This window comes from Papio anubis, chromosome 11 (assembly GCF_008728515.1).
Source record: "Papio anubis isolate 15944 chromosome 11, Panubis1.0, whole genome shotgun sequence".
Classification (NCBI taxonomy): Eukaryota; Metazoa; Chordata; class Mammalia; order Primates; family Cercopithecidae; genus Papio; species Papio anubis.
The window spans coordinates 105,993,957-106,012,072 of NC_044986.1; the positions used below are offsets into that span (position 1 = coordinate 105,993,957).

The window sequence follows — 18,116 nt, forward strand, 5'->3', positions numbered from 1 at the left end:
TAGCAAATATATACATTAAAAGAAAATTAAGATCACCAGCAGCTTCATTAAGCAGCCTTTCTTTCTAGCTCTATTCCAACTTCTGCCATGTGGACAGTCTTACCAAACTACCAAAAAGGAATTAAAATTTGGAAGAAAAGCAGAGGTGATCTAGGTTGAAAATTATTATAAATACTTTTTTTTTCTGCTGAGAAGTTTTCCAATAACAATACCCTTTGTTTGGTTTTATTTATACCTATGGCTTTGTGATAAAACACAATGGTTTTATCAATAAATACCCATCTTGAAATATAGAGTACATTAAAAATAACTGCAGTCAAACCATAGATTACTTAAGGTGAATGGGTAGAAAACCACTTACCCCCAGTCGCTACCGTGATTTCACGTAGGAAGTGGCCATAAAATGGAAAATCGAAGGACAGATTCACTCTCTGCAAAAAACAACACCAGAGAAGAAAATCAATAATATGTACCATAGTAAATGTGAAATGAAGAGTCTTTCACTTAAAACAAAAATGATGCTTCTACTTTACCCCGCAATTATTATAGTTTGCTTTTAAAACCTGAGTCCTCGGTAGTACTAAATAATATAATATTTTTTTTCTGGTAATTAAAAGTTTGAAGTATGTGAAAAGAAAAAAGTTAACATCACCACTGCATTTTAGTTGTCCACTGAGTAATCAGTTCAGTCTTGATGATAGGCAACTTATTCTGAGGTTCTTTTTAGTTTGACTAGTTCCTCCAAAAATAGTAGAGCACGTTATGTCAAGATTTCATTGGATTAAAAATCAAAAGCGATTTTATGTTACATCATTACATATTTAATTTGTTTTATGTACATCCCATAATGAAAAGCAGTTTCGTGGAAGATGTCTTGCACCAATGGATCTAGACCTAGAGACTTTTTTTTTTTTGAGTCAGAGTTTCACTCTTTTCCCCAGGCTGGAGTGTAGTGACACAATCTCAGCTCACTGAAACCTCTGTCCCCCTGGGTTCAAACAATTCTCTTGCCTAAGCTTCCCAAGTAGCTGGGATTACAGGCACCTGCCACCATGCCAGACTAATTTATTATATTTTTAGTAGAGATGGGGTTTCGCCATGCTGGCCAGGCTGGTCTCGAACTCCTGACCTTAGGTGATCCACCTGCCTCAGCCTCTCAAACTGCTAGGATTACAGGCATGAGCCACGACGCTCGGCTGACCTGCAGACATTTTTATCTTTCAAATACAATCAGCTCTCCAAATTTAGTGTATTATGTCCACTCTTAAAAATACAAGAGCTGTAGGATAAACAATATTGGTTACTGGAGAGCTACTTTTACTTGGTTTGGAGTACATTACAGATATTTAGGGAGACAGTTCCTAGATTGCACCCTTTGTTTTCATAAAATGGGGCCACGAGCTTTAGCTCTTAGTATTTAACTACACAGGTATATAGTGCCTATTTTTAAAAATATATATACATATATATGTATGTATAAAAATGTTAAATATATATTTTATATATGTGTGTGTACATATATCTGTTAAAATCCAAAACATAAAAAAACCTAATCTTTGTTATATGTTTGAAATGATATTAAGTAGATATATTATTATTAGACAAGAAACAAGAGAAACACTAAAAGTAATGGCAAAAACCGCAATTACTTTTGCACCAATCAAATATAATACAGATGATCACCTGAAATAGAAGTATCCAGAGGGAAAGTAATTAGTTGGTTGAGAGCCCAACAGCACACATGTACAAACTACCTATAAAAACAGGCTATTACATTAAAATTCCACAATTGCTATATTGTATCTCTCCCAATATACAAATTTTAAAAGTAGAAAAGTGTATCTAGATTGAATTTAGCTTTTTCCAATTTTGCAAATGATTGCTTTTTTATAGCTATCACGATTTCTAATGACTTATTTGACACGAAATTAATCACTCAAAATTTAAAGCAACTTTCAATTAGATTTTCTTTTTAATGCAAGCCTCATCTTTATAAAAGATTTATGATCATTTTTATTTTGTGCTGACTAACAGGAACAGCAAAACTCATTTTCATGGAGCTAACTGAAATAAGTGGTCACTAAGAACCCTAAAATGAAGGAAGGATTCAACGGCAGGATCATTTATCTCAAACATGTCAGGAATAATTTTATAAAAGCACTTGCTCAATATATTGTTTTCCATCATCCTAATTTATTTCCATGCTCATCAGTAAATTGGTAAAATTTACCTTATGCATTCTCACTTTTAGAGTCAGAGTTTGATTTAAACATATGTCTCTAATGAACCCTAACAATTACCACCAAATATGAACCAAAAGACTAGGATATGAGTTTCTCAGTTACTGTATTTAAATATGTTTGGAATTAGATTAGGATACAGGGATACAGATTTAAGCTAAAGACCTTTTCTTGAGGACAAATAGATCTTCAAAGGAAATTTGCAAATACATCAATAATTCTGACTGAAAAGGTTCCCTGTTGAAATGACAAGTTTTCCTTAGTTACCACTTATTGCCTGCTTCACTCTGATACGGAATCACGATGGCAATCTAAGAAGATACTGTCTGCTAAACAGTTGTGTAATCCATTCATTTCTTGCCAGTCACTACTGATACTCTTCTCCAAACATCGGTCACTATCATTGCAATAACTTCCTCATATGTGTCATGGCTCTATTTCTCTTTAAATTCATTCTGTATGCGAGGGCCTCAACTCCCAGGCCACAGGCCATGGCCTGTCAGGAACTGGGCTATGCAGCAGGCAACCCAGGGAAGCTTCGTCTGTATTTACAGCTGCTCCCCATGGCTTGCGTTACCACCTGAGCTCTGCCTCCTGTCAGATCAGCAGTGGCAGCATTAGATTCTCATAGGAGTGTGAACCCTATTGTGAACTGCACTGGGAGGGATCTAGGTTGCATGCTCCTTATGATATCTAATGCCTGATGATCCATCACTGTCATCCATTACACCCAGGTGGGACCTTCTCATTAAAGGTAAACAAGCTCAGGACTCTCACTGATTTTATATTATGGTGAGTTGTATAATCATTGCATTATATATTATAATGTAATAATAATAGAAATAAAGTGCAAAATAAAGGTAATGTGCTTGAATCATCCCAAAACCATCTCCTCCTACCCTCTGTGGAAAAACTGTCTTTCATGAAACTGGTTCCTGGTGCCAAAATGGTTGGGGCTTGCTGCTGTATATTACCTAGCATATCACTCCCCCACTTGAAATCATTCAATCTAGAATTCCATTCTCACTGAGAGTCATGCCAACAAGGTGAACATGAGTTCTAGGGCACACCATGAACTAGTCCGTGCTATTTGACAACTTTCGCCCTCATACTCTCTGCTCCAGTCAGCCATAGGCAACATCTTTTAGTTCCTTGCACTTGCTACCCTTAGCTCTTGTCTGTGGTACAGATACGTGACATCCCTTCTGATGACAATATTCTCTCAATCTTGGTCAGTCATGGCTTCCATATTCTTCAAGCCTTGGCTTAGCTTGGATTACCCCTAAAGCCAATCTTGATTTAAGGACTTAGGGGCAGACAGTTTATTTGGACGGTGATCCCAGATGACACTTGCTCAAGGAACTAGGAAAAGTGAGACAAGGAAAAAGGAAAAAAAAAACAATAGCAGGTATAATATTGGACATGTTATCATTATAACCGATTGGGCCTCAGTCCCCATGGACTGAGCAACAGTAGAGAAAAAAACAAAACAAAACAAAACAAAAACATGCCTCAGAATCATTTAACCGGAGGTCAGGAGGCTGGGACATTCATCTTTCTAATCCTACAGGAAGGACTTTGTGATTAATTGGACTTAAAAATTTGGAGTGAGTGAGAGACATCTGGAGTCAAGCACAGATTTCTAAGATTTCTAGCTGATTGACTGGTGAACCACAGTGTCACCAACTGAGATTATGAATGCAGGAAGAAGGGCCATTTTGGATAGCTGTGAGTAAGAAAACTTGCTGTGTCACTAATTAGTTATGCATCCTTTAATTAAATAATAAATGACCCCAAATAGTATATAAAACAAAGGACTCTTCTGCAACCAAAGTGGCTAACAGAACCATGGGCATTGTCATAAAAAGCAATGTCAATGAAAAAATCACAGCGCTTTGGGAGGCTGAGGTGGCGGATCACGAGGTCAGGAGATTGAGACCATCCTGGCTAACACAGTGAAACCCCATCTCTACTAAAAACACAAAAAATTAGCTGGGCGTGGTGGTGGGCACCTGTAGTCCCAGCTACTCCGGAGGCTGAGGCAGGAGAATGGCATGAACCTGGGAGGCGGAGCTTGCAGTGAGCTGAGATCGTGCCACTGCACCCCAAACTGGGCAACAGAGCAAGACTCTATCTCAAAAAAAAAAAAAAAAAAAAAAGAAAAGGAAAAAGAAAAGAAATGTAATACTGAAGCAATGGTGTATTTACTACAGCTTAAACATTATGTGCTCTTGGATTTCATCCTTAAAAAATATTTAACATGAAAGAAAAAGAAATATTCAAGAAAATGGTGGTGGGAAGACCCAACAAATGGATTAAGAGTCTTGACAAAATAGAAAATAAAAACTCTGAAGTAAAATATTAAAGAACATAAAAGGCATAAATAAAATCAACTGAATTTGCTAACTACTTTCTTAAAATCTATGGAAAAGAGTTAGCTATTTGAAAGAAGGGGGAATGGTAACTTTGAGACAAACAAAAGAAGTATTACGTCTTCATATGGTAGAAAATAAAATTATGAAACATTTTTTGAAGACTTGGTCGAAGTGTACAGAGTCCAGGTGGTTTGCAGTAAATTTATGGCACCTACATCCATATATGACTGTGCCTTAAGGCCACATCATGCTTTCCCAAAACACATCCTATTACAATTTCTGGGGGCAACAGACTATCAGACTCGTTCAGGTCATACTCCTAGATTTCTGAGTGTGTCTACACCTCTTCTTGCCTTCTTTACATATTTTTCCTATGTTAATTGCTATCCATTTTCACACTAATTATTACAATCTCTGCTAATTCTTTTTTAATAACACAGGAATTATAATCCAAAATATACTCAATTCCCATTTGACTTGTTTGCCTATTTCTCAGTGGTATTGCAAAGATGAATTAATTAGTCAACGCCTCAAAACCTTGAATACAGAAACCTTTTAATAAAGAGTTAGGAATCCGGAGTGGGCATATCTATAATCCTCAAAGTCATGTTTTAAAATGTCACTAATAAAAACTTCTTTTTGTTTTAGGACAGTTTCTTATTTACTGTCATAAAGTCATACTTTTCTGACTCCCCAAGTCTTTTTATTTCAGCTTTATGAGAAATAATCCTGCTGAAAGTGGCTTGCAGGAAGAAAATGAGTAGTCACCGTGGTTTTCATAATGGCTGATCTCATGAGTTTATCATAGCAAAGGATCAAAAGAATACAATGACCAACCACTTATTCAAGAATGAATTAATAATCATTAGGTTTTACACACATATTTTAATATTCTATTTTTATTCATTCAAATAATTATGTTTGAGGGGCACATATTTGTCTCCTAAAACTCTCCAATAGGTGAGATGTTACTCTTATTGGTAAAGTGGTATTTATGATTTTTTTTCAAAAAACAATTTCAAATATAAGATCAAATAAATATTGAGTCACATTATTTTCAGTTCATTTATTTATGTCAAGTACTAACTTTGTGAGTTGTAAAATAAAAGAAAAATTATATTTGCTTTATTTACATAAATATTTCTAGTATATTGGTGTATTTCCAGTAATATTTACATCTCTAATACATAAAAATGATTCAACAAACACCATATACCTATGATAAATTTAATTGGGATGTGATATTTTCTTCTAAGATACATGTAACAATTTACTAACTTTACTGAAACTGTATAAGGTCCACATAAAATTTATTCACCTATAAATGCTTAGAATAGATTATTGTTGTCTTGCTTCTTTACTCATCATAAAACACACATTTTATAGTCTTTTTTTAATGGAAGTATGTGGAACTGTATTTTTAAATATTTAATCGCTCTTTCCAAATTATTGAATGCTTTAGCATGGATTTGGAGTCGCAGAGACCTGAAATTACATTTCAGCTTTGGTATTTAGTAACTGTGCGATTTCATACATTATTTAACCTTTTTATTTTTTAAATTTATTTATTATTTATTTATTTATTTATTTATTTATTTATTTATTGAGACAGAGTCTCACTCTGCCACCAGGCTGGAATGCAATGGCACGATCTTGGCTCACTGCAACCTCTGCCTCCCAAGTTCAAGCGATTCTCCTTCCTCAGCCTCCCTAGTAGCTGGGACTACAGGCATGCGCCACCACACCCAGCTAATTTTTGTAATTTTAGTAGAGATAGGGTTTCACCTTGTTGGCCAGGATGGCCTTGATCTCTTGGCCTCGTGATCCGCCCACCTCGACTTTCCAAAGTGCTGGAATTACAGGTGTGAGCCACCGCACCCGGACTATTTAACCTTTTAAAGCCATAGTTTGCTCATCTGTAAGGTCAAGACACTTCTTCAAAAGGTTATCATAAGGATCAAATGACCAAATAATACCTGGACCATCATAAGCATTGAGTCAATGAAGTATAACAATATACTGTGTACACGAAGGTATCTAGCAATAGTTATTTAAAACTAGTTTCCTAAACAAGTATAGCTCCTTATTTGATTCCTAATAAATAGCTGAACATGATTTATGTTCTTTCAAATACAGCAGTGCATTATCACAGCTCTTAAAGAATTAAACTAATTCTGGTTAATTGTTTTTCTAATAGAATCGTTATCTCACTTAGACATGTTTTTAGGCAATGTTATGATGTCTTCATTTTTGTCATATTAAAATAATCATTATTGTATATGCAGGTGTTAAAAGAATGAAATTAACATTTAATATATCAGACATTATGCTAAGTATTTTGCCTGTATTTAGCAATAATGAATGCTAAAATCAGTAGGTAGAGGTACAATGAGAAGCAGGACATTTGTATAGTCTCAAAGCATCTTTCAACAAGATTTTTTAATCACAAAAGGAAAAAAGGTAGCTTTACAGTGAAAAGACAAAACCTGGCCGGGCGCGGTGGCTCAAGCCTGTAATCCCAGCACTTTGGGAGCCGAGACGCATGATCACAGGTCAGGCGCATCGAGACCATCCTGGCTAACACGATGAAACCCCGCCTCTCTACTAAAATATACAGCAAACTAGCCGGGCGTAGGTGGCGGGATGCCTGTAGTCCCAGCTACTCCGGGAGGCTGAGGCAGGAGAATGGCGGAACTGGCGGAGCTTGCAGTGAGCCGAGATCAGGCCACTGCAATCCAGCCTGGGCGACAGAGCGAGACTCCGTCTCAAAAAAAAAAAAAAAAAAAAAGAAAAGACAAAACCTGTTAGGCATCACCTTAACCAGGTAATCAAAATTAACCTCACACTAATGAGACTTATTATCATCATGTACCTCCCGATATGATGCATGAGGAAGGACAAAATATCATCACCATCATAATATTACCAAAAACAGAGACCTACATTTAATCATGAAGCAATAGTAGACACTCAAAATCAGGGACATTGTACAGAATAACTGGCCAATACTCTTTAAGAGTATCAAGTTCATGAAAGACAAAGACTGAGGAATTGTTATAGATTGAAGGAGGCTAGAATATTTGACAAATAAATGCTATATGGGTCCTAAGTTGGATCTTGAATAAGAAAAAATAATTTGCAGACAATTAGGAAAATTGGAATAAGGCCCATGGATTATTTAAGAGTATAGTACCAACACGAATTTGTTGAGACTGTTAATGGTATCATGGGTATATAAGGTGTTAATATTTACAGCACTAGGTGAAATCTACATGGAAACTCTTTAAAATTTTTTTGCAAGTTTTTTGTAAGTCTGAAATTATTTCAAAACAAAATTTTACAAAAATAAAGGATGAGTGATAAATTCAAATCACCAGTAGGCATTAGAGCTAAGACTTCAATCCAAACATGTTGGGCTACAAAACCCTGCGTTTTGACAACTGTATAATTTCTATATTTCTTTTTTTATACTACGTGATTCATTTCCCACCTGTTATAAGCCTTCAGTGACTGTGTTTTCTATATGGAATCTTTAATATTGTCAGTCTTTCACTCTTGGTAGACATAACAACATAATTTTCTTTAAAAATTAGTAATAGTAAAACATCATTTGAAAGTACCTAGATGCATGAGGCCAGAGACACAAAAGAGAGAAAATTTGAGAAAGGTGCAGAGCAGTCTAATTAGATCAAATGCACCAAATCACAGGGACTGGGCTAATAGAGCACCAAGCTGGGCTGAGCCATTGCGCCATTGGCCACACCTGGGCCTAGGCACAACAGGTGGCCCCTGCTCACCCAGTGAGCAGCCCAGTCTCAACGACTTCTTTTTTTCTTTTTCACATTCCAGGATCAGATGTTTTCATTTCTTACCCTCTAAGGATAGTTCCAGGAGCATGTCTTCTAAATGTATAAAACATTTACTTTCTTTTTTAAAATTCTCAATGGCAATTGTCATTTCATGCTTTATTCCCCTATTAAACTGAAATAACTTTGCTTATAAAAGTAATATAGGCCAGGTGCGGTGGCTCATACTTGTAATCCCAGTGCTTTGGGAGTCAGGAGGATCGCTTGAGGCCAGGAGTTTGACACCAACCTGGGCAAAATAGCAAGACCCTGTCTCTACAAAAATAAAAAAGAATTAGCCAGGCATGTTAGCCTGCAATCCCAGCTACTCGGGAGGCTGAGGCAGGAGGATTGCTTGAGCCTAGGAGATCCAGGCTGCAACGAGCTGTGATCACACCACTGCAATCCAGCCTGGGTGACAGAGCAAGACCATGTCTCTAAAAATATAAAAAATAAAAGTAATATAAACTCAAATGTGGTTGACAGAAAAAAATTAAAATTGGCAGGCTTTCACAACAAGCGAATATCAAAGAGGGAAAATAAAACATGGAGAGGCATATATTTGAATAAGAGCATTGCAAACTTCTTTGTTATACCATAAAGTAAGATCCTGCTTCCGGCCCTAAGTGAGCCTAGTGTATCCCAAAATAAAATAGCACAGTGGGCAGGATCATAATAAAGCTTTTACCATGTAGAATTTTTTTTAATGGGATTTTAACCATTCTCATACTCTGGGAGGAGTTGACAGACATGGGTCATTAATCCAGTCCCTGAAAACACTGGAAACCTAATTAAAAAATCAAAATGTTCATGGAAAGGGCTGATCAATATACAAATGCACAAACAAAGAACTGGCTACTTCTTTGAGAATAAAGTCCATCAATTGAATTGATTTTCCAAGTTAGAAATTCTAACCTCTTCAGCACTTTTTTCATAGCAGAACTTAGAACTTAATTAATCCTGGCTATTGAATGGTGCTCTTCAAGGGAATATTCATAAACTGGAAAACAAAACGTAAACATTTGCAATTAGCTGATGCTGGTGCACATGAACCTGAGAATAAGTGAACAATCACCATATCTTTTGACCTCTCTTACTGCATGGTTCCCAGCAAACACGTGGCTACAGTAGCTTGCCTGTACTTGCAAACGCTGAGAATTATTCATATTAGTTATGTGATATTTACAACTCTGGCAGAGTTCAGAGAGTCCAGCTGTTCAGGGATACAGAAAGAGTGTGACAGGATTTTATAAAGAACCCTTCAAGGACACATGGGGTTTGGGTGAGAGTCAGAAGGAATTGCTTCTAGATTTTTCATGCTACCCTAGAAGCAAGTCAAGAGAGTTCTCCAAGCTTCTCAAACCTCAAGGTGCGAATGAATCACCTAGGGTTCCTGTTACAATTCAGATCCAGATTCAGGGGGCAGAAATCCTGCATTTCTAGCAAGCTCCTGGTGCTTCTGATACTGCCCCCTGAACCCCACTTTGAGTAACAAAGCTCTGTGTTATATAAGCGGTCTTTGAAACTCCAAAATCATTGCCGTAAGGAAACTTTGGCAAGAGTGAAATAGGTTAAAAGGAAGAATAGACTTGTTTCTGGAAAACATAATCTCACTTTACCAGGTAGCACATGTATGCCCTAAAATTTTCCATTGACAGAACTGAAATCTAGAGGTTCCTGCTAGCCAAGTGTCTTTAAAACTACGGTTCGCAAAGCCTGAAGGTTGTGACGTTTTTGTGACATCCTTGATCAATGATCCTCAAACAGGGCAAGACAAAAAAATATTTTGTTGTGTTTATCGTTCAGATAATGGAAAGGTCCTTCCTTTTCTCAGTAGATAACAATCTGCCTTTCAGGGAACAAACTCCCTAATTTCCAGTCAGTGGAAAATGATTGTTTTTAAAGGTAAATGTTTACATAATAATTATTATTATCGATGTAATAGATATCTTGGACACTATTCCAGGTATCTCTTTAAGCATTGTACAAATGCTAAATTATTTAGTCCTAATGACCAACCTTAGGAGGTAAGTACTGTTATTACTTCCATTTAATAGATGAGGAAGTGATTAAGAAAGAGTTAATAACATGCTCAACGTTAAACCTCACAGTTGGCAAAGTGAGGACTCAAATCCAGGCAATCTGGTTCCAAGTCCATGCGTTTTGACACTACTCCACTGACATGTTAGGATGAAACGTTCCTAACACATAGGAATGATGAATCCTCTAGGTGATGGGTACCCCAGACGCTCCAACTTCATCATTACACATTCTATGCATGTAACAAAATATCACCTGCACCCCATAAATATGTAAAATATTATGTATCAATTAGAAAATATTTGAAATTCAGTGGGTAAAGTTCACGAGCGAAGCAACTAAATAATTCAAAATTCAATTGCTGATTGAAATTGAAATTTAGACCAAGTTCAATTTTCCTTCTTCATCCTCCTTTGCTAACTTCTCTTTTTTTAAAAAAAAAATTATTTGGAAATAATCTCAAATGAAAGAAAAGTTACAAAAAATAATATAAAGAGCCCCCTACCTCTTTTTTTAAATGCAGATTCATGTTTTCCATTTGGCCACATTTGTCAACTTTCTAATTTTTTTCAAAAAACTAAGTAAATTGATACTTCTCAACACAGCGTCCAAGAGTTGCTCCCTTATGACATCCTTGGCATCCTACAGTTTAGCCCACATGGAATCAGGACTAATGTGCTTTACCTTGGCCCAGTTATTAAACTTGAACCTTACTTGGCATTTCTTTACAGACAGATGCTGCAGGGTAGGAAATTTCTGGCAATCTATCATTAATAGAGAATGGCTAATAGGGTTTCACTTCTAGCCCCATTGGAGTTTTAACAGAGCACCTCTAGCAAAATGAGAAAAAAGATGCCTATTCTCTGGGGCTGGGAATTCCAGGCACACTAGACATTCTGATGGGAAGGCAGTTTATAAACAATCCACATAAAAAGGGATGAGTTTGTGTCCTTTGTAGGGACATGGATGCAGCTAGAAACCATCATTCTCAGCAAACTATCGCAAGAACAGAAAACCAAACACCGCATGTTCTCACTCATAGGTGGGAATTGAGATCACCTGGACTCCGGAAGGGGACCATCACACACTGGGGCCTATTATGGGCGTGGGGAGGGATGGCATTGGGAGTTATACCTGATGTAAATGACGAGTTGATGGGTGCTGACGAGTTGATGGGTGCAGCACACCAACATGCCACAAGTATACATATGTAACAAACCTGCACGTTGTGCACATGTACCCTAGAACTTAAAGTATAATAATAAAAAATAAAAATAAATAAATAAATAAATAAATAAATAAAAACAAAGAAAAAAAAATCCACATAGAAACCTGACCATTTTGTGTAGGGTATTATCCATCCATCACCTAAGTGATATGCTATAATTAGGTAGGAAGGAACAGACAAAAATAAAGATATTGGGACCAGGTATAAAAAATATTTTAAAAATATACTGAAATACTAACCTGCCCAGGAAATCTCAATCCTCAAACACAATATTTTATAATTTAAGATTTTTCACAAGAATTAAGATTATCTGCTTTCAGATGTATTTACTCTAAAAAAAATGTTATATTCCATTTACAGTTTGCTAAGTTTTCTGTTATGAAACATTTTCTTTCAAAGGAGTCATGTAACATCTTTATCAGTTAATAACTTTAGGATGAGAATATGTTTTACACTCATGTTATCTAAAATTAAACTGTCGTAAGTCTTCATAGGCTCCTGAAGAGATGACAGAAAAGATGATAAGAAATAAGTTGGAAAAGAGAATCTCAGGTGAAAGGCAGAGTAAATACACTTGTTTATTGCACCTGAGACATGGTTGAGGGGTCTCCTTTTTAGCAGCGTTTATGGTTATAAAAGTTTAATATGAAACCTTCTAACAGGGTTTATCAGAAACCTAAATTATTTGCCTCATTCGTGACTTTAAAAGGTGAATAGATATTTATCTATCTAGAATAATTTTACAGCCATCACTGGTAACAGAGAATGTATTATATTACCTTCCATGGCTAATGTTATGTAAAAAATGGTGCTCATCCTTCACTAAAGACCCAAGATGAAGAAATAAGATTAAATTCTAATGAAATAGGAACTCAAATATGATCTGTCAAATAAGAAGGCAACTTCTTGCTTTGGGAAGCTAAGATTTCTTACATGAAGAAGAAATGGATCAATGTGAATTTCTTAAGGCAGCTGTCCTTAAGGCTCTCCAAAGTCCTTTCCATGTCTAAAATTTGGCTCCTAGATTCAGGAAGAATAGCAAGAGTAGATTAAATTATTAGTAATATGCATGTATTTATGTAATTATGTCAGTAAAAGGAGTTAGTTAACTTCAGCATATTAGGTGGCCTAGGGAATGTTTAATCTGTCGTAAGTGCCATTGGCAGGACAGGGGTAGACTGTTCCATGTACTTATTGGCTTCCAGGCTGGTGGACCAGCCCGTTTCCCAGGCATGCAGAGAAATACAACTCAGCCACTCGAATCATGTTAGTTTTGTGCAATGAAAAAGAGTCAGGCCCTGGAATAATACTTGGGACAAAAGGGATTAACCTCAAGTTTGGTAAGTGACCTAAGTATAATTCAAGTAAAATGAATTAATAGTGGAATTTCTTAAACTACATAAGTAACTATCAAGTGCCATAACATTTCATTTTAATATATTGTATGTGGTAGGCAGGACAGACATTACTATCACAACTACTTAGTACAGGAAGAAATTGACAGGGAATTTAGGGATTTGCCCAAGGTCTCATAGTTGTAAGAAACTTGAATTTGGATCTCATGATGCCAAATCCTATGCTTTTGAATCCCTGTTATTTTTTAAACAAATTAATCCATGATTACTTTGGAGTGTACATCTGTTTTGTAGGACGTTGAAGACTAGAACACACCTTTTAAATATCCAGAGAGAATTCCTTTACTATTTCGCAACTACGAATTTTCTGAGTATTTAGAATTCGATTAGAGCAAAAATGTGAATAGTATTCAATAAAATATTACATTATGTCGAGTATATTTCTTCCTTTATGTATGCAGAAGACTTTATTCAACTGAAATTAAGCTACAGAGACATATGCAGATATGACTTATCCCAGTCTGTTATCAAACTGGAGGAAAATCCTATGAGCAAAGACAAGTAAGACCAGGTTGATAAACTTGTGTCTCACTTGAATTGAAGCAACTCAAAAGACAGAATGCAGCAAGTTTATTCAACCAGTCAAATGTAAGAGTAAATAAAAAGCAACCTATTATTAGACATTACGAACAGAACTCAGGCAAATACATACAGTCTAGATAATAGCCTAATAGAGAAAGCAAATTATACTGCCTTTCAATTTAATCATTTTGAAAAATGAGCACTTATCAACAGATTTTTTGATGCACAGAAAAAAATAAATGTGTCCAATATGAAAAACCAACTTACTAAAGTCACCATCAGCAGCCAAATGTAGTTCTCCTAACTTAAACATTATGCAAATATGAGACTCATTGCTAACTGAAGCAATGAGTTATTTTCCTGAAGGGAATAAAAGAAATCTCCAGAAAACTTAATTTTTAAATGAATTTTTCTATGTATATTCAAATAGTCAGAAATGTCATCAAAGACAGTTCAATATAAAAATTTTAAACAATCAACACATAAAAAGTCAAACAAGTTTCATTAAAAACCTTACCTGCATTATGACAGAGATAGAGTGAGACAGAGAATAGCACTTCAACCATTTCATTTTGCTGTTGTTTCATATTTAAAGAATCAATCTTCCTACCAACATATAGAAAGATTAAAAAATATTTAAGCCAGAGTATGTTTATTTCTGGCAAACAGTATATTGGCAATTGCTTGGCATAAAATATATACATAGAAAGATACAGATAGAAATATAGAGATATATCAATCATCTTTACCTATCTATCCATCCATCCATCTATTAATATATCTGTCTACCTATCTTTCCATCTACCCATCCGTTGATCCTATACCTAGATCTCTATCCATTCTTCCACCCATGATCCATCTGTCCATCCATCCATCCATCCATCCATCCATCCATCCATCCATCCATATTTATGCATCTATGTATTTATCTATCTGAGAGAGACTTTTAGAGAGACTCAGATATTAACTTATTCGGGAATGACAAGATGCTAAGTCAGTTTAGCAAGACTCCCCACCCTTGATGTCTGACCATCCTCAATACTGATCAAACCCTCATCTCCCACCCTTGCTATCTAATCACCCTGACCCTCCTTCAGTAAAAATCCTAACAACTCAGTTTAGGCACAATTGCCACTTACTTCTCACGTCTCCTCTTATAACTTTCCCTCCACTGATGCCCACTCTGCTCTTGGCCATATCTTCATCTTGCCCATGCTACATTCAGAACTGAGCCCAGTTCTACATCAAGATTCTTTCCCTCATTGCAATAACCCTAAATACAATGTTTTTACTGCTTTAACTACTTTCTTTGACAGGGTTATTATTTTTGTTGTCAAGAATTAGAACACTCAAATAATAATGCTCAGCAACCGTATTGTTTTGTTGAGGTTTTCAGTGTCCTTTTATAACTATTTCATTTTTATTTTCAACATTGCACTGGGAGGCAGTCAAGGCAGGCATTTTTACCCCCTTTCTTCCAGCTTACAAAATTGAGGTGCAAAGAGGCCAGAATCCACAAAAATAAGTGTTGGAGCTAAGGTTTCCTAACTTCAAACACTGGACTCCTTCCACCAGGACAGAGATATATCTTTAGGAGTTTTCAATCAGAATGTCATTTCAGAAGACAAAATAATTCCATTATGTCTGGCAGTTGAATCAAACTGTGTCCGGAAATAAATTAAATAATATAGATGTAGAAATATAGAGGAAAATCACAAAAATGTGGAATTTCAAATGTCTAGAAAGAGGGAAAAGAACAAGTCCAGGCTGGTTTCTAGGTTTATAGTCAGAAACTTTTAGATTTGCAACCTGAAAACTGTGCGGCTCTGAATGAAGGACAAAATACCCAGGTAACTGTGAGAATTTTAATATAAAGTGCCTACCTCATTGCTTACCATCTGGCAGGAACTCATACCAGTTCTTCACTTTGCTTTAGCTAGAAAGACATGGTCTTTGCCTTAATTTGTCAACTGCAAAACTAGGTTTTAGCATCTGCTTATTTTGCAGTAATGATTTAAGAAATGTTATTTAAACAAAAATGACAATGGAGAGATTTGAAAGCACATGTAATCAAGTTCCACTATACACATATGTCATGTAAATACTAATGATAATGATTGAGATTATAAAAGGAAAGAGATACCAATGTGTGTGGGCATGTCAAATATGTGAATTAAATGATTCCTATGTTTTATTCTGCTCTGAAATTATAAGATATTATTGTGGATGGGAGAAAAGGGAAAACTTACTTTATTTCCACCCTCGTCCTCTTTCAAGAATATTATCTAAGATTCCAAAATAGTGTTTGGACCACATTTATATGCAGTGATGGGGGAAATATGTCTTTAAAAAAATAATGTTCCTAGGTAAAACATCTCTTGTACCCTCTTCTTTTCCATTTCAGGAAGCAGGGAAGTGGATGGTAAGTTGCCTCTTCTGGGAGGGCCAACATTCTTGCCTTCTCACTCTACCTCTTGCTTATTCAGGGCTAAATTGTTAGCCCTCTGGCCCTGGGACTATCCCGAGCTAAATCTTTTTTTTTTTTTTTTTTGCATAATTTGTTGACAGAATATATACTCGTGGGCATGCAAATTACATGAACTGGTGATAAGATTCGAGAAACTCCCTTCTTCCCCTTGGAGCTTAAATTTAAATCCTGTTTCCAGCCACATTACCAGAGAGCTTTTTATGTCAATGAGAACAGGAGCAAAGCTAATTAATAAGGTGGATTCACGTTTGCCATTTTCCATTTTCCCTTGTGGTTTACCACCTCAGTAACATGAAGTATGTGTGTGTGTTGCATGTAGACGTTTATGTGGGCATTACTCAGCCCCCGGTCATAATATCACCTTAATATTAAAATTCTGTCATCTTTTGTAACAACTTGATTTTATTCTGAGAAAAGCGCAATGGAAATGAAACAGAGAACCAAGCAGGATTGGAAAGGCAGAAAGACCAACTGAGGAAATGCTAGAACATGGATTACTCTATACAGTTTGGAAAGCTCAGGCTAATATTTAGTAATCACATTTATGAAAAGAGAATGTGGGGAATTTAAAAAATATTCTAGCAAGTACATTTGTAATATTTAGGCTGTAAATTTAAACGAAGGAGTTCACGTAGCATTTTTTTTTCAAATGGAAAATAGTTAATATTACCAATCTTATTGTTAAAATGGAAGTGTGTGTCAGTGTGTTTTTTGTGTGTGTTTGTGTGATCATGTATGGGGTGTGTGTGTGTGTGTGTTTTCTGTTGAGAGTAATAACAAAGTAGATACAGGACCAATGTCTTCTTTATTTCCATAAATAAAGTTTTATTGGAACACAGCCATGCCTGTTCATTTACATATTGTCTATGGCTATTAAGCTATAACAATAGAGTCAAGTAGTTGTGACAGAGACCATAAGGCCTGCAACAGCTAACATATTATCTTGACCTTTTGAGAAACAGGATGGCAACCCTATAGAGTCTGAGCATGGTCCCTGGATTAGCGGCATGAGCATGACCTTGGAATTTGTAGAAATGCAAATTTTCTGTCCCATACTAGACCTGCCAAATAAGAGATTTGGTTTTTATACTAATAAATGAAAGCACAGGAGTGCACAAGACTGTGGCTACCAAAGCTCTGTGCTGAATCAGCCTTGTATGAAACACATCATGAAGTAAAAACTATAATGATGGAATCAGATCTGACAAGACGGAGGCCAAAAATATTCAAAATTAAGAGAAACAGTATTTAAAATAGGGTTTATACCTCCACTGTCATTAATCCAACCCTAAGTGTATATTGGGTCTTGAGATACAATATATCCATAATAGCACATATAAATTTTTTAATCTTTATTTTAGGGTCAGCAGTATGTGTGAAACTTTGTTACATAGGTGAACTCATGTTATAGGAATTTGTTGTATGGATTCTTTCATCACCCAAATATTAACTTTAGCAATCAAGAGTTATCTTTTCTGCTGCTTTCTCTCCTCCCACCCTCCACCCTTAAGTAGACTCCAGTGTCTGTTTTTCCCTACTTTGTGTTCTTAACTTCTTATCATTTAGCTCCACTTACACGTGAGAACATGGTATATTTGGTTCCTGTTCCTTTATTAGTTTGCTAAGGATAATGGTCTCCAGTTCTGTTCATGTTCCCACAAAAGACATGATCTTGTTCTTTTTTATGGTAGGATAGTATTCCATAGTATATATGTACCACATTTTCTTTATCCAATCTGTCATTGATGGGCATTTAGGTTGATTCCATGTCTTTGCTTTTGTGAATAGTGCTGCAATAAACATTCACATGCATGTGTCTTTATGGTAGAATGATTTATATTCCTCTGGGTATATACCCAGTAATAGGATTGCTGGGTCGAATGGTATTTCGGTCTTTAGGTCTTTGAGGAATTGCCATACTTCCTTCCACAATGGTTGAACTAATTTACAGCATCACCAACAG

At 35.9% G+C, this 18,116-nt stretch overlaps 1 protein-coding gene across 1 annotated transcript in view; it reads right to left on the bottom strand.

Annotated features, from left to right (window-relative positions):
- The window catches only part of PLXDC2 (plexin domain containing 2), a 453,142-nt gene that overhangs the window by 200,987 nt on the left and 234,039 nt on the right, over positions 1–18,116 (bottom strand). The window contains exon 4 of the mRNA XM_031652709.1: positions 362–431. Within this exon, the coding sequence (XP_031508569.1) occupies positions 362–431 (70 nt within the window). The remainder of the gene's footprint in view (positions 1–361; positions 432–18,116) is intronic.